The sequence below is a fragment of the Sorex fumeus genome, unplaced genomic scaffold, assembly GCF_029834395.1.
Source record: "Sorex fumeus unplaced genomic scaffold, SorFum_2.1 ptg000013l, whole genome shotgun sequence".
Classification (NCBI taxonomy): Eukaryota; Metazoa; Chordata; class Mammalia; order Eulipotyphla; family Soricidae; genus Sorex; species Sorex fumeus.
In genome coordinates, this window is record NW_026606070.1 from 7,305,613 (window position 1) to 7,326,750 (window position 21,138).

At 41.0% G+C, this 21,138-nt stretch overlaps 1 protein-coding gene across 1 annotated transcript in view; it reads left to right on the forward strand.

Moving 5' to 3' along the window:
- Positions 1–21,138, forward strand: part of RASGEF1B (RasGEF domain family member 1B) — a 415,260-nt gene that overhangs the window by 234,888 nt on the left and 159,234 nt on the right. Inside the window, exon 2 of the mRNA XM_056111408.1 lies at positions 711–794. Coding sequence (XP_055967383.1) covers positions 732–794 — 63 coding nt within the window. The 5' untranslated portion in view covers positions 711–731. The remainder of the gene's footprint in view (positions 1–710; positions 795–21,138) is intronic.

The window sequence follows — 21,138 nt, forward strand, 5'->3', positions numbered from 1 at the left end:
ACATGTGAAGAAGAGGTAGGCCAACAACACAAGGTCATGAATATACATGCAAGGTCATTGGGGCTTTAAACACCCAAGGAGTGTTTAAAGCTTGAAGCACAAGCTTCAAGCTTAATTCATTTGCATATATTATTTTCCCCATTTGGAAATGTGCTTGTGTCTGCAACATCAAGGGACTCAGGTTCTCTTGTAAGCATAAGACCAACACTCAAAGCCAGGTCCAAACCAAGTTTGTGATATCCACTGAAACTTCAGCACCAGCTTAAGCTTCTAAATGTACCCAGGACTAGATGGCGGCTCCATTAAAGTAGCCCCTACTATAAGCATGAAGATAGAAGGACTGGACTGAGCCCTGAGTCCTGTCTACGCTATGTCTGTGTCCTCCTATGCCATGTGTTAAAAAAAAAAAAAAACTAAGTTGAGATCTCTCCACATTAAGCTAAAAATATTCACATTTATGTCAACATGTGTGTTGGAATTCTTTCAGAATGTCATCAGTGGTTTTGTACTGTGTTCCTATACAAGGTTAAATGAGTTTGCAAGGATTGCAGACTGAAGACAGCAGTTACTAAAAAAAATGCTGGCTGAGGTATTTCAAGTGACATTCATTAAGTTTAAGTGCTTGTGGCATGACCATGAGAAACAGGGAAATGGTTCCGTGTAGCAGAGATGCTTGTGACACCTCTGAACTCTGTTTCACTCTGTTGCAGGAACAGCAATGGAAGCCTCCGATGTACAGTAGCCTGGCACCGGTCTGCTCGACGGGACCACTGACTGAGAAACCGGTTGGCAAAGTAAGCTGAAATCCATTTCTCGTTCAAGAGTAATGATCTGAGTCTATTGACTGTCGTCTTAAGCTCTGTAGGTGAATGAGTCAAATGAATCACATTAGAAGTGGGTTACGTTGTTCACGTTTTAATTTTGTTGACCTTAGTGATACTGTTCCTAGACACGACGTTGCACTGAGGGTCCTTGGTCTGAGATTCTTTAGCCTCTGCTTGTGCCTCCACTTTTATCCCAGGAATGTCCTCCCTGAGTCCCCTCAAGCCCTAATTTCTCAGCTCTTTGACTCTCAGAACTTGTTAGAAGTCAGGAGTTGCGTTCAGTCATTCTGTTGTGTGAAAGGAAGAAAACTTTCCTTCTTAAGTTCAGTTTATGGAATAACAAAATGGAAAGAAATGGAAAGGAGAGAGAGAAAGAGAGAGAGAGAGAGAGCAAGAAAGAGAGAGATTCTCTAAAACCACAACCAGTGATTATTATGACTGCTAGAGTGCTAGGAATTTCTCAGTATCCCAAGGACTCATTCTTTGACTAACCCCAGTGAGAATGCACAGAAGGGACATGTACACTGAAATAAAGACTTGATTTTAAAGCAGTGCTCTCTGTGGAGAAAGATGGCAGGGTTCGAGAGAATCAGAAGACAAGTCCTGAGTGTGGGTCAGTCTTCCGGTTTGACTTGGGCCTACTGGGTTTCCTCTCTCATGCACGTGTGGGCATCTCATTGGGAGGGATACCAGATGTAGACTCCTTCTTGTGTTACTTCAGGTTTTTCTGCTTCTTACCAGCAAAGAATTCCAGATTCAGAGTCTAGCAGGGCTTCTTTTGCCACAGGTCTAGTCTAACTGCCCCTTTACTGCTGTGCCCACTGTGGCTCTCTGGGAGCATAGTCACTGTGAAATGGTGGAACTGGTAGGGTAGTGGCATGGTGCTGGAAGTAAGAGGGGCCAGTGGGGTGTCTCCCCTGACATGCATAGCACTGTCCTTCCATTGTTCATTGATTTGCTCGAGCAAGCACCAGCAATGTCTCCGTTGTGAGACTTGTTACTGTTTTTGGCTTATTGAATATGCCAAGGGGAGCTTGCCAGGCTCTGCCGTGCAGGTGGGATACTCTCGGTAGCTTGCTGGGCTCTCTGAGAGGGATGGAGGAATCAAACCCGGGTCGGCCGCGTGCAAGGCAAACACCCTACCCGCTGTGCTATTGCTCCAGCCCAACATGCATCAGCAGACTCTAATCAGAAGGTGGAGACCCAGAGGCGTAGTTATATTTGAGGCTGATGTGCCATTGTAACAAAAACCAGTAAGTGGTCATGACAGAGAAAGGCAAAGGGGTTTGGCCTATAAGGGTAATGAGTGGTGAGGTGGTGAGTCAGTGGAGGAAATGAATTTAAAAGATATTATTGGGTAAGTTTGTTATTCAGAATCGAGTTGGTTATTTTCCAGTGGTAAAAGTCTCCAGTGATTAGCTGCCCTAGGAAAGGACAGAAAAGACAGACAACCTTGCAAATGTCTGTCGCCCTTACAAAGGGACATGTGCCTTCTGCCTCCTCACAGAAAGAGAGCTTTACCTGCATCTACTCTTTCTTAATTCTCTTCCCACCAAGTGGTATTTGGGCGGGGATAGGGTGGGGTGGTGGGGTGGCGGTGTTTGAACTGATCCCTTTTGACATGTGTTGGTGTGAAATCCGACTACAAAGCTACCTCATCCTAATGTAGTATCTGTTACTTGAGTTACCATGTGGAATGAAAGTTTTTGCCTGTAGAATAGAAATGATGGGCTTTACCTGAACTCCTACTACTTGGAATGTGAAATCACCCCTTCTGGTCACACCAGGGAGTGCCAACCAACAGTTGTGAGTGAGGGGCTAGTGGAGCCAGCCTGTGTGGACAGAAATCCCAGCTTCCTGTGAATTTGAACAAGACACCTGTAAAAGGCACCGCCATAGTACCTGCTTCATGGACATGTCAACAGAATGAATCACTTAATATGAATCCACAAGTTCCAGGATCCTTTGACCTATTTCATTTATGACGTATTCAAGCAGTCAACCAAGGATGCAACTCGAATAACTGCATGAAAAGTAACACACCTAGTAAGCTTAGTGGAAGCACAGGCCCAATTTTCCTTATCTCAGGAAAAGGAAGTGGAAGAAGTTGAAGTGTTGTATGTCAGGATGAGAAGCAAAACTATAGCGAGTATAAGAAGATGCTTTCCAAACACACGGCATGTAAAGACTGTGGTCTTCTAGAATACCCATTTGACTTCTTGTCCTTTGTTACTGTAGTGTATTGCTAGGACACGCACAATTGAACATCTTGGATAAAAGTTACTGGGGGCACAAATAAAAAAATTCGGGGAGGGCCAGACAGAGAGATAGCACAGTGTGTTGGCCTCTTGCCTAGCATGTGGCCAGCCCAGGTTTAATCCCCTGCACCACACACTACCTCTGAGCACAGAGTCAGGAATAAGACCTGAGAAGAGCCAGGTGCAGTCTCCAAACCAAAAAAATGTATGTATATATTTTTCAGTAGAGATTTTTCTCTCTAACTCGGAGATACGTGTCAGCAGAACCAGAGTTTTTGCAGTTTTAAAAAGGAAATAAATCTATTTTTCTGGCTGACTCTTGGTCATTTTGCCTTGACTGTGAGTCTTGCCAAGGCAGCTGTCTGCAGAAGTGTGAAATCCCTGCTGAAAAGGAAGTCTTCTGCCCGTGCTGTCAACGAATCTGACATTTTGCAGGCATAGCAGAAGAGTAGCCTACGTTCCTGGGGGCTGAGTTTCTCTGAACTTTGTGTTCAGTGAGAGTTGCACTTCTCTCTGCTGACGTTGGTTCCAAGTGAAAGACATATTTTTTAACCCAAAGATTAATACAACATATAAACATGACACACCCTGAATGTCACAATTTGTGTTGACACCTGCTCCGGCATCCTCTGCTTTGTCCCCTGAGCTGTCCCCTCTAACCCTACTAATTTAGTTTTGTTTGTACGAGCTCCAAATAGACCACCACTTTGTGGGAATCAAGAAAAGTTATTTCAAAGGCTGAGGTCAGAAGTCAGTGAACCCTGGAGGACTCTCTTGACTAAATTTCATTTCAACCCAAGAGAAAGTCATGAACTTAGTCTTGTCTAAACCTGATCAGAAACACTAAATTCAGTATAAAAATGGCAGGGAGTCACTTTGGGGGATTGCTTTTCAGAGAATGAAAGGAAATCAAGTGTAGAAAGACCATTCTTGGTTCAGTGATATGAACTTCCTCCATGATTCTCAAGGGTCTCTCCCTTGAGGATAGGGGAGTTAGGGCTTCCTTCCGCCAGGATGAGATTTCAGGTAGGTGGTAGGCCTCTGCATAGTGACACAGGGCTATCTTGGATTGAGTGGGATTCTACCAAAGGATAATCTTGATTTCTTTTCTCCTCATAGCTTTGGCATTGGAACTTAGTACATTTTCTGTAAAATAGATAAGAAGGGGCCAGAGAGATAACACAGTGAATAAGTTGACCTTGCACAGCTGACCCAGATTCAATCCCAGCATCCCATATGGCTCCCTGAGTTCTGCCAGGAGTGATTCCTGAGCATAGAGCAAGGATTAAGCTCAAAGCGCCATCCAATATGGCCCCAAATAGTAAATAAATAAACAATGAATACATTTTCCATCAGTTCTGTTGTCCTTTATCTGAAGATAAACAGAAATGGAAAAAGTAAACAAAGTCAAACTTTGATTAAAGGGGTCAATAGCAGCCTTTAAGTTGGAGAAGTAAACCAAAGGTCATTTGCCTAAAATCATAAATCTTTTCACTGCCAAGGAAATTTTTGTGGGGTGGAAGGCTGAAATCTAGAACTAGATTTTTACCATTCAAATCATTAATACCACAAGCTGAAGCAAGACCATATTTTTTTCTTGTTATGTCTTGTGAAAATCCCAGCTGGAAAACAGAGGATCTTGGTGTGAGCTCTTAACAGAAAAACAAAAAACACTTAGAGCCACCCCCATTCTTGTAAGCCAATTTAATGATTCTTTTCCTTAATAGTTATGATGTGAGAGCAGGTATAAAGGATGTGAATAACTTGGGGCAGAGAGTGAGAAGTCAGAGATAGGCAGCAGGCAAGCAAGTCTAGAATGTGTGGTGATTCACCCTCAGATCAAGAGGTGTTTCATGCTTTATTTTACATAATTGGAGTCAGCACCTTTTGAATGGAGCATACAAAATTTATGTAAATAAGTATGCAAATGTTAAAAATATGTGTCTTGGGAATTCCAAGGGATGACCTAGCAGCTTTGTCTTTATTGCCTCTGCAGCTGCTTAATACTGTGTCATGAAAGCTTGAGATGAGATTATTCTCACAAATCCAATGTCTTATCTAGAGGACTTTCTTTGTAACATATACGAGATACTCTGGAGAATGTCTTAAGACAGACCACTTTCATGTATTTGGCAATGAAATATGTTATCCCCAGAAGTTTGAGCTGGCTAGCAAAAAATGTAAACAGAATTTCAGGATTTCAACAAGTAATTGACAGATCCAAAGTAAACTATTAAAAGGGAGTAGACATGGATGGTAGAGACAAAAATGGTGATTGAGGAAGACGGGTAACTTTAGATGATGACGACCGGACTCTCCCTCAGAGTTATCATTGATGCTACTGGCATCAATGATACCCCATATATGAAATACCCCACATATGAAAATGGGTTGAAAGAAGCATTATTTCATTTCAGCAAAGCATAATGCAGATTATGCCAAGGCGAAACAACAACTCAGTTAGATGCCGTGACCTCCACAACCGTCCAGATGCAGAAGAGAGAGCTATTTAGGATACGATCTCACTGACCCTTGGCTAAGCTAACCTGCCTTTCTCAAAAGAATTTATGTGGCAGGTAAGCTACTCTTGGATAAAAAGAAATCTAACTTTAATACACTGATTTGACCAGAAGGAAGTAGAGAAATAAGCTACACTGACAGATAATAGTGTTATTATATGGATGGGTAAACAAGACTCCCTTGGCCTTGTGTATTTCTGAGTTCTTGAAGGGGAAACAGGAGGATGGAGGTGGAAGTACTGGATAAACAAAAGATTAAAGAGAGGAACTGGTGAACTCAGAATCAACAAAATATAGAACTGCTTTATTGTAACCTTGGAAGGCAACTGCAGGAAGACAAGAAATAGAGGTTATCCCTGTTTGCAGATTAATATTCAGCTTTTATTTCTCACTGAAGAATTTTTCTTGCCATAGGAAAGTTTAATTTAGCAAATAGGGACTATAATAAGAATAGTCTTTGAAGACACCGCCTATTCGAAATCACTGAAAATAACATAAATTTTAATCATGGCTGGGTCTGAACAAGTAGCACTAATTCTGTACAAAATGGCTTAATATTTAGGGTTCCCAGTAGGATAAAACCAAATTAGTCTCTCACTGACAGTTCCTTCCAAGGAAGCATGCATATTCAGGAATGAACTTATCAGAATAAAATAATACGTCTTAGCAAAGCAAGTCATTATAATTACTGAACTTGTAAATAAATATAATTTTAATACTTTAGTTAATTGTCAGGGTTGTTTACAAGTTGTTTACAAGTTTAAGAGATCAGTTTTCTCCTGTAAAATATTGGAGTCTCAGACTAGAGATGTGGCTTAGATTATAAAGCATGAGTGAAGCCCTGATTTTTGGGCCCCAGTATCACATCATCACCCTGTACCCCAGTCCTAAGCACTGGTAACCCCCAAATGCTGCCGAATGGAACTAAATAAAAACTAACTGAAGTTGGCCAATGTAAAGCCCACCCATGTAAACTTTTCAGCATACCTTTCAGCTCATGGTATAAGATTTTGGATGAGTTGATATAACATCCAAATGGGGGCCTGCCTCATTTTCTAGTGTGAATATAGATACAGCTTCAAAGCCTGAAAAAGCCTCCTTAGATCAAAAGAGGATGGTAAAGGAATAATATTGAAGAGCTGGGATCTTTTACTTCATGAAATGGTTGGCTGCGCACAAACTATGATGGCTGAGACAGAAATAAACTTCTGTCTAGTTTGATCTCCATTTGGGGCACGTACAGCTGTACAAGGACAGGGAGACAGCAGCGTTCTGCGCTATGGCAGACTCAAATAAAAACAAAAATTAGTTAAAGAAGAATGCTGACTCACGGTCCCTTACCTTCCAAACTGAGCCCAGATGAGGAGGGGAGACAAAGATGCTAACTTTTGCCTTTGAGAACAAGAACAGAGTTCTGAATAGATTGAGCTCCCATTTGACCCAGCAATACCACTCCTGGGAATATATCCCAGAGAAGCAAAAATATATAGTCGAAGTGACATCTGCTCTTGTTTGTTCATTGCAGCACTCTTTACAATAGCCAGAAACTGGAAGAAACCTGAGTGCCCAAGAACAGATGACTGGTTAGAGAAACTTTGGTACATCTACACAATGGAGTACTATGTAGCTGTTAGAAAAGATGAAGTCATGAAATTTACATACAAGTGGTACAATATGGAAAGTATCATGCTAAGCAAAATGAGTCAGAAAGACAGGGATAGACATAGAAAGATTGCATTCATCTGGGGGACATAAAATAACAAAATAGGAGATTAATACCCAAGAATAGCCAAGATCAGTACCAGGAGGATTACTCCATGGCTTAGAGGCTAGCTGGGCATTCTAGGGGGAAGGGCAGCTCAGATAGAGAAAGGAGCACCGCACCAAATAAAGGATGTTTGGAGGATCCTCCCAGGATGGAAGATACATGTTGAAAGTAGACTATGGACCGAACATGATTTCCACTCAATGCCTCTTTTGCAGACCACAACACCCAAAAGGAGAGAGAGAACAAAAGGGAATGTCCTGCCACAGAGGCAGGGTTGGATGGGGGGGATGGGGGTGGGAGGGATATTGAGATCCATGGTGGTGGAAAATGGGCACTGGTGGAGGGATGGGTATCTGTAGCTCATGGTGTTCACTAATAAAAATTAATAATAATAAAAAAGAAAACCCAAGTATTGCACCCTGAAGTTTGGAGAAGTTTCCCTCAGGACTGAGGCCAATAAATTTTCCCTGAGAGCACTCAAAGTCAAGAACTGAAGTCTAGAACTATCTCTATGGTAAAGTGACTTTTCTAATGATCCTTGTTGTAGGTAGGAGCAGTCATTAGTTTGGAACTGGACAAATATCTTGGGCGACAACTTTTGCTGTAACTCTGTCACATAAAATTTTATGTGAAGAGTGAATCGATTCCTCATACTTTATTCTATATCCATTCTCCTATTTAACATGAATTAAAATGTATATTTTAGCTTAATTAGCTCTCTAAAATGTCAACTCTTAATCCTATGATACATTACAATTCTTGGGGTGGGAGGGATATTGGTACCCATGGTGGTGGAAAATGGGCACTGGTGGAGGGATGATCATTGTATAACTGAAACCCAAGCATAAAACTTTGTAAGTCTATAACTGTACCTCATGGTGTTTCACTAATAAATAAATAAATAAATAAAAATATTTAAAAAAAAAATCTCAGACCTGGAGAGACGGTGCAACAGGCTGAGCCCACATTTGATTCCCAGGATCACATGGTCTTCTGAGCACTGCTGGGAATAGTCCACTGAGCACTGCTGGATTACCCTCCCCCGGCCCCCCACATTCCCCCAAAACAATACAAAACAGAGAAAAATGAAATAAAGAGATTATATTTCAGCTTGGGGCAGAGAGAGTGCTGAGGCTCCGGCGCTTACATTGCCCGTGGCTGACCTCTGATACACCCCCAACACCACCACAAGTGGGTCCTGAGCACAAATCTAGGAAGTGCCCCTTAGCACCTGCCTAAGAAAGTCTCATATAACCATGTACATCTTTGCTATTGCTGGTTAAATGCAGAATTTTAGTTTGTTATTTACTTAGCTACACGGCAGAGTCTGGCAAACTCCCCGTGCGTACCCAATATGCCAAATACCAGTAACAATGATGGGTCTCATTCTCCTAAAGAGCCTTGAATATAATCTCAGGGCTAGGATGAAGGAGACGTTACTGGGGCCTGCTCGAGGCAATTTTCTTGTAGTTTATAATGGTTACTAAAGTGGTATTCTATGTGAATGGCCGACTCTGTATAGCACTGCATTTAACACTGTCTTCCTGATGTTCATCAATTTGCTCGAGCGAGCACCAGTAAAATCTCACAACAAATTGTGAGACTTGTTACTGTGTTTGGCATATTGAATACGTCACAGGTATCTTGCCAGGCTTTGCCATGAGGGCGAGATACTCCCGTAGCTTGCCGGGCTCTCTGAGAGGGATGGAGGAATCGAACCTGGGTGGACTATGTGCAAGGCAAACACCCTACACGCTGTGTTATCGCGCCAGCCCACTATGTTTAATTTTATTGAATTAAAAAGATTAGGAATGTTTAAAATCAATGCCATAAGTGTCATACTATGAATATTATGTAACTAGAGGTGGCAATGTATACATTTTCTAGTTGTTTTCTTGGATTCTCACTACTGTCCATGGTCAATCTAGGCTAAAGCTTACTGCCTGAGATCCATCAGTAGTTCAGCTGAGTAAAACATCCAGTCTGATGTACAAGGACAAAGAGTCTATCCATTCCGGCTTTCCTAACAGGTAAAATGGCTCTCTAATAAAGCTAGTGAGAACAAACAGTTGTAACAAGATGGCAGTTCAATTTATTCTCAAACCAATGGCAGTTCAGTTTATACTTCCTATAAGCTCATAGGAATATTATCAATGCCATCTCTAAAATAAACTAAAGCGTGAATAGTCATTATTGCAATAATGAATACATTCCATTATTTAAATAAGTAATAAAATGTATTTTATAACACATATGCCTCAGAGACCTGGGCCCTACGCAAACAGGATGAGAACGCCATTCAGGTCTCCCAAAGAAGAATAGAAAGAGCTATGCTTGGAATATCACGTTTCACTCAAATGAGAGAACGAATCCGGAGTTCTGACATCCATCGACGATCAAGGATCAGGGACGCTGTCTCATTTGCCAAGGTGTCGAAAATCAGATGGGCTGGTCACGTAATGAGATTTAAAGACGACCGTTGGACTAGAGCTGTTACTGATTGGATTCCACGGGATGTCAAGAGACCGCGTGGCCGCCCACCTACCAGATGGTCAGACTTCTTTGTCAAGATCATGAACGATCGGTTTGAGGCCCTCCATGTTCCCGGAGTGAAGAGATGCCATTGGGCTACACTAGCACGCGACAGGGACAAATGGAGATGTTACTGGCGCCCGCTCGAGCAAATCGACGACTAACGGGAAGTTAAGTGATTAAGTGATAAGTGATAACACATTTTATTATTTATAAAATGTATTAACTTCACAGATTGCCCATATGCCATAAAAAATCAAAACAACAAACTTAAGTAAAAATCTGTTATGGTTTTGTTTTACTATTTACCTGAAGCCTGGAATATCTGAAACAATAAGCATGGATTAATTATAAAAGCAGATTATGGTGTCTTAGTTGTTTAAACATGAAATATTTTATTAATCACACACATTCATATGAATCGCTACCCCATACACATATATGCATGACCTCTAAACTTTGACTCTTGGGAAATATGAACTGTATCCTTATCAAAGGCCATGAAGTTATATTTTTATTCTAATATACTGTTTATTCTTTTCTTGTACAAAGATATTTCCACTAACATTATCCCAGTTTCTCTCCCATAAACCAGCTGAAAAATATCAAGTCGAATTTGTTATGAAAAGTGCTAGGTAGGCTTCCTGGTTTATTATTGATGGAAAATAAAATTAATTTGTTCTACTTGGGAGTTTGGGGGGAAAAAAGATGACCTATGGCTTCCATTTTCTCTCTATTGACATAAATTGAGGCAGAAGGGTTGGGAATAGTATCACTACACTCTGAGAAGTAGCATTGCAGAATTAATGGAGAATATATATATGTTTATGCTGCTTTCTCAATAGTTAGAATGCCCTTGAGAAAGCTAGAGGAAGCCTCTCTTTGACAGATTGCATTCTAAACTTTCTCTGCCGGCCAACCAACCACTAGAAAATAAGCAGGTACCAGATACTTTCCATGTGTGAGGCAGTGTTCTCTAAACAGTAATGCAGAGCAATTTGGTATAAATGATAACAACAACAATAATAATTATCATTATGGCAATGATCGACAGAGTCTGTGCCAAACACTACCGTAAGTTCTTCATATCTAGGCTCATTTAATTGCTTCATAGATGAAGTTGAGAGAGGAAAGTGAATTTTTTCAAGGTCACAGAGCTAGTAAATGATTGAGTCAGTGTGCAAGCCAGACGTGCTTCATTTAGGAACCTTTGCCTTACCCATCTGCTTTTTTTTTTAATGTGGACAGCATCATTTTTATTCCTAGTTGAAATAGAATCCATTTCCTGAGAGGATACAGAGGATGCCACCCTCCCCAAACATGACCTGGCCTTTTTATGGGGCACTTGGGCTACAGTTAACCAACCTTAGATTTTCATTTTCCAAAGGCCCCAGTTATAAATAGCAGCCCTGGACAAGTGGGAAATAATGTGTGAGCATAGAGAGTTAGGTTGTCCCTTTAAAGAAAGTTGCTGTACAAAGAACATTAAAGGGAGTATGGCCTGTAAAGATATCACCCTGAGATTATTCAGCCCAAAATAGTATTTCTCAGAAGCCATTCCATATATTTGGGTGTCCCAGTTTATCTTCGTTTGGGAGACAAAGGCTTAGTAGTCATCCAATTCATAAGCTATGCATTTAATTTCAAGAACTTTAACACAGTTGATGAAAAGCCTCGGAGTGATATTATGAAATATCGTCCAAGTTCAGTTTTACAAAAGAATCACAAGAAAATGCCAGGATAGAATTGAAATCTCCACTGACCACTGTGCTTGTTAAGTTTTTTTTTATATAGATGATTTGGATGCCTGGTAAAATAAATGAGTACAAATGAAGTGAACAGCGAACAGATTGCATCAAAGTTTATGGTCTGAAGAGTAGGGAGGTAATTAGTAGTGTGATGAACTCCTCAATTGTGTCTATGTTTTTAAAGGTCATTTCCTGCATTTTATGAGAGATGGGGAATTACATTTGGGCCCCCTCAGAACATTGATTTTACTGTTATGAACATTTATTTCAGCCCACCTTCCTTTAGGGTTGGCTGATTACATGTCTGTCTTTCGTGGGAGGTTGCAATCTTCTTGACTGGGAACTTAGGGGAGGGAAGATTGTGCCTTATTCATTATTTCTATCCCCAAAGCACCACACAGAGTTCTTAGTAGGTAGTAGCTGTTTGTCAAGTAAGAGAGGGACCTGGTAGAAAAAGAAAGGGGAATGTATGTTTATGTTTTTATATCTGTGATCACTCTTTCCTGATTCCCTGGGTTCTGTTTGGTTTTTTATTAAATGTCTCCTAAAACCTCTCAATGATGCCTTAATGGAATTCATCCTTACCTTAAAAAATATTTTCTTACTAAATAGCTTTTTTTGGGTGGGGGAGGGCGGAGCGATAGCACAGCGGGTAGGGCATTTGCCTTGCATATGGCCAACCCAGGTTTCATTCCTCCTTCCCTCTCGGAGAACCCAGCAAGCTACTGAGAGTATCCCACCCGCATGGCAGAGCCTGGCAAGCTCCCCGTAGTGTATTCAATATGCCAAAAACAGTAACAACAAGTCTCACAATGGAGTGTTACTGGTGTCCGCTCGAGCAAATCAATGAACAACGTGACAACAGTGCTACAGTGCTAAATAGCTTTTTTTATTTGTTTGGTTTCTGAGGGGGGACACCCAACTATGCTGAGGGCTTCCTTCTAGTCTACTGAAGCATTGCTACTGGCAAGTGTGGCTCCAGAACCATCTGTGATGCTTGGATTCAAACCCAGGTCAGCAAGGGCAAGGCAAGCACCTTATTCTCTGTACTATCTTCTCTAGTCCTGAATAACTACAATTTTTACACTAAATATTTTAAAAGGAAATGAGCAGTAATAAGTCTCATTGGAGCTAAAAGGAGACAGAGACAAAGGCAGAGAAATGTTCTCTTGTAAGTTGTTTTCTTTTTTCACTGAACCAGTGCAAGTGATATTACCATGAAGTGTAGAAAAATCTTCTGAAGACTAAAGTCCTATTTCTATTCTTTTCAAATCTAAACTCAGTTGGCCTATTAGAGAAAGTGATTTCTCTCTTGATTTTTGTGAGAGCCCACCATGACTTCTTTTACGGAGGTAATGTTGGGTCACACCTGGTGGCTTACTCTTGGCTCTGTGCTCAGAGATCATTCCTGGTGGTGCTCAGGACCATATGCAGAGCCAGAATTCAAATCAGGACTGTCCGCATGCCAGGCAAGTGCCTTACATTCTGCACTATCTGTCATTTACTTTTCTTTAATAATTATCAAAAATTCCCAGCGTTCCATCATTAGTGCACTCTTTTTTTTTTAATTAACTCTACTTGAGCAACTTTCTTTATTCTCTTATTTAATTTGCTTAACACACTCAGGACCAACTAGCTAGCCTCTCTTTCTCTTCTGATTTCTTTGCTCTACATATGTTATGTTCCCCGATGAGTGCTCCTACCTCCCCTTAACAATTCAAGCCAGATACTCGGGATCATGTGCAGTTCTTGCCTCTATGTCATCCCCTCAATTCATGTCCTCTCCCCCAGTCAGATGATTTTGAACCCTTAACGTCCCTCCTCCTTCTCTAGTCTGATTGCCGTGATTGAGGCCTTCATCATCTCTCCTCTACTTACCACTGATGAACTCACTCCTTATCTCTCTTCTTCACTATCTCATCAATACCACTACGGAATTATCCTTTTACATTGTAATGATAATATGACCCAATTATTGCTTGACAAGGGGTGAAATGACTTCCTATTGACTGCTAAGTTGATCTGAATCTCTCTTAATAATAGACTGAGGCACTTAGGAAGGATCTGCCCCCAACCACACAGGCTCCCGTTGCTCAGCCCTATGCAGTTCTCTACCTCCTGCTCTGCACACTAGTCAGTGTGTTCCTTCTGTGACTCCTTACAATTGCCTTATCCTAAACTTCTCTTATGGTTCATTTCTTCTTCTCTTCTATCCCTCCTGCAACCTCTATTAGGAATTCAAACTAAATAGTTCATGCTTTCAGGGCTGGAGCAATAGCACAGTGGGGAGGGTGTTTGTCTTGCACACGGCCAAGGCCAACCCGGGTTTGATTCAGCATCCCATATGGTCCCCCGAGCAATGCCAGGGGTAATTCCTGAGCGCAGAGCCAGGTGTAACCCCTGTGCATTGCCGGGTGTGACCCAAAAAGCAAAAAGAAAAATAGTTCATGCTTTCAAGTATAGCATTGTTCTCACTTTTTTGAAGTTCATGTAATAGAATACTTTTTCGTGTTTGTATTTGGAGGAGGGGAGGGGTTAAGTACACACACCCAGGCTGCCCAGGGCCTTCTCCTAGGTCTTTGCTCAGGAGTGATTCCTGGCGGTATACAGGGAATCACATGAGGTGCCAAGAATTGAAGCTAGCATCAAACCAGGGACCAGAGTAGGGTTCAGATGCATGCACAGCAAGTGCCTTGATCTCGGTACTGTTCCTGCAATCCTAGCAGTGGTATGCATTTCTACCATTGTATTCCTTAACAGATGGACATATTAGGCATTGATTGGTACAGCTTTATCGCTTTATTTCACCAGATACTCAGAATTCAGAGCCCATAAACCCACCTTTCAGAACCCTTTCTCCCACAAGACATATTCTATTTATTTATTCATTTGGGGATTCAAGGTCACACACAGTGGTTCTCAGGGACTACCCCTGCGTCTGAGTTCAGGGATCACTTCTGGCAGTGATTGGAGGACCCTATGTGATGCTGGGGACAAAACTTGGACAAAACTCTATACTATCTCCTTAATGCTAAACCCCTGTACTGGCTCTCTGGCCTGGCTACAGTACATTTTAGAATTAGGATTGTCTTGGCCAGTGTAACCTGACTATAAAGTATCATTAATGAGGAGAGAAAAGCAGTCCTCCTGGTGTAATGAATGCCCATTATTATGCTGGGGCTCATCTTAAGGAAAGGAAAATTTTCATCAAGGAAAATGAAGACTAGTCTGTGGCCTTATGACTCCTCCTTCCCATTAACGGGCCATAATGAAATAAGTGAGGAAGATCGGACTGTTAACCTGCTTAGGTAATTTCATCAGCTCCAATTATTAAATAGATTTCCCTGAGAGGAAGAGCAGCCTGCTGTGTCTTGCCTAGAAGACAAGCTTGATCTGGTCAGCATTTGAGACACTTTCTAACAGCAGGAAGAAAGAACTTTTCATGGAGATAGCTTAGGCATTTGCTATGAGGTCGGTCACAAAAGACGTTTAGGCCTACAGGGCTTGGGGATGTGACTGTGTTGTGTATCACAACCAAGCGGGCATGAGTACCTCCACCAAGTTGAATTTGGGTTGTGATGCTCTGGTCATCTCAACAAAAGCCACAAAGTGAAGGGGGGAAGAAAGGAATTTAAACCTACATAGAACCATGAATCTCTGAGCAGTTTAAAATTAGTCATTCTGGGACTCAGGAAATAGCCCAAAGGTCACAAGTTGCATGTTTGGGTCCAGAGTTTAATTCCTAGCCCCACTGGGACCCCCAGCCCTACCAAGTATAGCCCTGGAGACAATCCCCCCAGCACTGCCAGGTATAGCACTGCAGACTAACCCCTCGCCCCCCCACTGCTATACATAGCCCTGGAAACCACCCTCCCAAGCACTGCCAGGTATAGACCTGGAGACCACCACCCATAAGCACTGCCAGGGTGGTCCTGATCTCTCCAGCATTGCAGGAACCATGGAGTCCCATGTCGAGACCATAGACTAGAACTGCCTGTACTAGTAGCCTGAGTATCTCAGGCGAGACCCAACATCCCTACTAGGAGCAAATTAGTAGGCCTCCCCAAATAAAAAAATTTTTAATGAAATTAGTCATTCTGATAGGGAACCACCAAGTATGAAGACTAGATCTTTTTACATACAAAGTTCATGTTTACCAAAAAAGTAGATTTGTTGCACTGATAGTCATATTCCACTTTTGGCTGGTACTAGTAGTGTTAAAATAAAATAGTAATATGCTTATTTTAGAAGGAATAAAATACAAAACAAAAAGATTCCTCACATTCCTTAATTTCCAAATGGAACAACTCCTAGAAAAAATGTATAGTTATCATTACATGATAAAAAGTTTCATTAAATATAACAAATGAACTTCATTTATTGTACAATAGCCCGAAGAATTCTGGGATGCTAAGGACCTTAGTCCAGTCTTTAGGGGTTAAGAATGACTTATTCTGCATTGGAAAGTAATTTAACTGTCATCCTGTACAACTTCTCATCTGATGCATAAATCTAATCTTACAAACACCTGCCATATCTGGAAATATCTCTAATGCCAGTTAGAAGGGGCATTCTATCTCCTGAGGCTATTCATTTCATATTTATATAGCTCTTATTATTAATGATAATAAATAAAATTTATTAAATGCTTACTATGTGCCAGACATTGGGATGAAAATTTTATTTTCAAAAAAATCTGCTTGCATCTCCATCACAACTATATAAAAGGGTGTTCCTGCTGCTGAGATCTTCCCTGTAGCACAGATGAAGAGGAAACCAAGGGTTAGTGAAGTTGTGGGCTGTACTTCGCTACGTAACGGTGAGGAGAGGCCTGGCTTTGACTGACTAGTGTATGTATGTAACAACTTTAACACAATTTCTTCTCTCTCAGCCTGAAATCTACTGTAGCAAAGCTTCAGTTCATGGGTCCTCATTTGCAATGACATGACACTGAACATATCCAGTCTTTCCACATGATTGTTCTTCAAACAATTGAAGACACTTATCACTCTGCCACTTTCATCTTTGTCCTGGATGCCCAATTGTATTACCTTCAGGTTTCCTCCCACGAGATGCTTCTAGTTCCTTCAGCAACACGGACACTTGTCTTTTGTCCCAATCCTGTCTTAGTGTCATATATGCGAGACAGAGAGTAACTTCCTATTTTCTTTGTTAGAGGAATGAAAACACAAAGTTTTCTATACACTTGTGCTTCACTAGTGCTGCTAAGTGCCTTTTGCATATATGTTGGTAAGTTATATGTCTGTTACCCTGTAATCATGGATATTTTTTGGGGGGGAGGGTTGGATTCACACCCATCAGTACTCAGGGCTTAGTTACAGTTTTGCGCTCGGGAATCACACCTGGTGGGTTGGAGGACCATGTGAGAGGCCTGGGATTGCACCCAGGATGGCTGCATGCAAGGCACACTCCCTGCCTGCTGTAACATCTCTCTAAACTCTCCAGCCTTTTTAACTTGACTTTAAAGTTTTGTACTTCTTGTAGTTGTATTTTATCTTAATATAACACGGTCTGTTGCTTTAAATGCTAAACTCTTATTAAAACTATTTTTTTAATTGAAGTAATACAGCGAAAGCTTTAGAGAATAGAGTGACAATGAAGAGTCACTCAGAGCTGGAAAGAGTATGGTGGGGAAGGCTCTCTCCCTGCATGTGGCTGACCTGGGTTCAGTCACCAGCACCACATACGGTCTCCTGAGCCCCTGAGCACAGAGCCGGGAATAAACCCTTATAAAGCATTACAGAGTGTGGTCCAATCCCCTCCCCCTCTAAGGAACCCCAAGAGAATCATTCCAGAGAGTGAATATTAGGAGAGACGGTAGTAGGTAATGGGGGAAGGGAGGTCTGAAATGAAAGAAGCTGAAAGTAGAAACTTGAGTTTATTTTGTAAGCAGTGAGAAACTTTGCTTATTGAGTAAAAGGGTAACACAGGGACTGTGGAAATAGTTCAGTGATTATGGGTGTACTCTTTGCATTCTCTAGACCTCAGCACCACATAGCCCCCTTGAGCACTGCCAGATGCAACCTCTCCACCAGCACCTAAGTGAAGGTCTAAAGGTCCCTAGGCATCACTGGTGTCGCGCTGGAGATTCGGGACCTATAGCTCTATCCTCAGATCCTCATACTGAACTGCTTAGTCCATTTTGGACAGATATATACCAGGAGTGGCCCCAAGGCCTCTGAGACCCACTTGGAAGCAACCCCCCCCCCCCACACACACACACACACTGGTCAAAATACAGTTTAAGCAATTGCAATTTTTTTTCACAAGCTATTCCAACATTCGTTTGAACTCAAGGAAAGCTTTAACCAAAACCTGACAACTTTAGGTCCCTGATTGAAACCAGAAATTCCTAAGGTAGTAAAAATGAAACTACTGAAATAATTACTCTCTCGGTAAGTTTTGCTTCACCCTATATCAGAAGCAGACCATAGGTACCAACATCTGGAAAAAGATGAATATGCTCTTTAAAAAAAAAGAAGAGGAAGAAAAAGAAAAGGAAATATTAAATACTTCTGCTTAAATTTGTGTCATTATGTCACGTGAGTAGATTTTTCAAGGTTATTTCCCTCAATGGCAAAATGATAGTTTGCAGAAATAAAGAGCTGACATGAGATTTTAAAAGTTAGCTATTAAACAGAGCCCTGAGTAATCAAAAAAGTCCTAGTCTAGAAGTGCTTTTGCTGTAGAGGGTGTCACAGACACCACAGCTTTTCTGGATAGACTCTCAATCTGAGTCCTACTCTAAAGTCTCTGTAAATACCGATATCTCTTTGGAGTCCATGTCCAAGGCCAGGATTGTTGGGAAAATTGAATATTTACAAAACTGGGTGGGAGCACTCCTGGAAAAGCCCTCTAGGTAGTCAGGTTTCCATTGCTAAGTGCAGAATATTACAGACCACATTGACTGTTTGTTCAGAAACCCTCACCTCAGTTAAAGGCTAGACTGATCCAAGATTGATGTATTGAAATGAAGAAAATGATAATATCTTGGGAAAGTGATCTAATGTTACAACAGGGAATAAGACATTTTAGGATGAAAATTATTAGGACTCTATCACGTTAATAGATCTAAGAAAGAGTTGTCAGCAACTTGAAGATGGGGACTCAGAGCTCTGGGGACAACACCGCATATTACATAGCCAAGGAGGCCTGAGGAAAAGGTGCTTTCAGACCCTGCAGTGCTAGGGATCACAAGAGTCACTGCAGCAGTGCTCAAGGGGTCCCCAGGGGTCTCCAGAATCACACCCTGCGATGCTCAGAAGGATGTGGTGAGAGGGATTGAATCCAGGTTGGGAGCTAGACTTAAACTCTAACTCTGGATTCTATCCTGGACCCAGAGACTTCAAACTTTTAGTTCACAGGGCCAGCAGAGAGATCATGCAGAGTCATAGTACTTGCTTAAACAGGATCCAGGGTCAACCCCAGTTTGATGATCTCCAGCACGACATATGTTGCCCTGAGCACTGGCAGATATGAGCCCTAAGATCTGAGTAAAGAATAAGCCCTGAACACTGCTGGGTATGGCCCAAAGAGAAAATGAAACAAAACAAAACAAAACAAAACAAAACAAAACCCTTCAGTTCAAACATTGACTAGGAATTTTGTAAAGGATCCATTCTGTTGCAAATGCCTAAAATCATGAATTAATTTTAATATCACTAAAACTGGCACACTGAGCTGATACAAGCAGATTCACCCTACCCAGATATTGTCTGTGAAGGTTTATACTAACACACACTCACATGCGTGCACACACACACACATACACACACACAAACAAATTAAACCTGAAGTTGGTCAAAACTACAGACCTGACTGACACTTAATATAAGCTTTAGAGAATAGAGAAACATGATAAATGATATCTCAAAGATGCAATCATTGAAATCCAGAAACTAGATATTTCTTTTAACATACGCCTCAGAGACCTGGGCCTACGCAAACAGGATGAGAACGCTATTCGGGTCTCCCAAAGAGCAATTGAAAGAGCTATGCTTGGAGTATCACGTTTCACTCAAATGAGAGAAAGAATTCAGAGTTCTACGATCAAGAATCAGGGACGCTGTCTCGTTTGCCAAGGTGTCAAAAATCAGATGGGCCGGTCACGTAATGAGATAAAGACGATCGCTGGACTAGAGTTGTTACCGACTGGATTCCGGGGGATGTCAAAAGACCGTGTGGCCGCCCACCTACCAGATGGTCAGACTTCTTCGTCAAGATCATGAACGATCGGTTTGAGGCTCTTCATGTTCCTAGAGCAAACAGACGCCATTGGGCTACACTAGCACGCCACGGACAAATGGAGACGTTACTGGTGCCCACTCGAGCAAATCGCCGATTACCGGGAAGTCAAGTGATCAAGTGAAGATATTTCTTAGGCAAAATCAACCAGTTTCTTTTTAAAAATGGTGGTGGGAAATGGGCACTGGTGGAGGGATGGGTATTTGATCATTGTATAATTGAAACCCAAACACAAAAATTTCTAAGTCTACAACTGTACCTCATGGTGTCTGACAAATGGAAAAAAAAATGGCATGGAATATACAATGGAAGGAGGGATCTCTGACACATCAGCCAGATACAGCACACAAATCTTATATAAATCTGGATACTGAAAATTAAATTCTAAAATTTCTCAATTTTTTATTAGAAATGAAAAGATCTAAGTAAAAATGTTTCTAAAATCAGAGAAAGCTGAATCAGGTTAATAACTATATGTTAGATATTAAATGTTGATGGATATATTACTTGAAAAATTCTTGTAAGTTACAGGTGCATTCTGAAATTCTGAAAATGTGACATCATGTCAGATTTACTTTATAATACTTTAGCAAAAGAACACTAAGAGAAGTGAGAGAATAAAGTGAGCAAGTACTGCAAAATGTTGATCAATTTTGTGGTTAGTCATGAGAACCTAAGTTTATTATAATATTCTCTTTATTTTGTGGATGTTTAGAAATGTTTTCAAATTATTTTCTCATTGCTTAGAAAATCATGAAGGAAACAGTCAATCAAATGTAATACATAAATTAAGAATTTTTCTTAAGCAATCTGAAAAAAATTAAAATGGCAGAGTTAAAATCCATTTTCATATATATTTAAGGTACATACAAGCTGATAAGAAAAACGCTAAGAATCCAGTAGCTAAGTGATATGAATACAGAATTAAAAAGTAGAAAATGCAAATTGCTTAAAATATTCCTTGAGAAGTAACCACTATAAAAGTAACTTGTTAAGTAGTTCTGGATTGCTAAAGCGAGCTATTCTCTAGCGCACATATGCCTTTTATGTCCTGAAAATAGCCATTTCCTGCAATCGGTGGAGAACTAAGAAAAAATAGCCGTGGCCTTTTTTTATTTAAATGCCAAAAACGTGTCATGTGCTATACAGTAATGGTATTTTGGGAAGTTTTCTAACGTCTCCGATGCTGATAAAATCCTGGCCAAGAAAATCCTGCTGGAACTC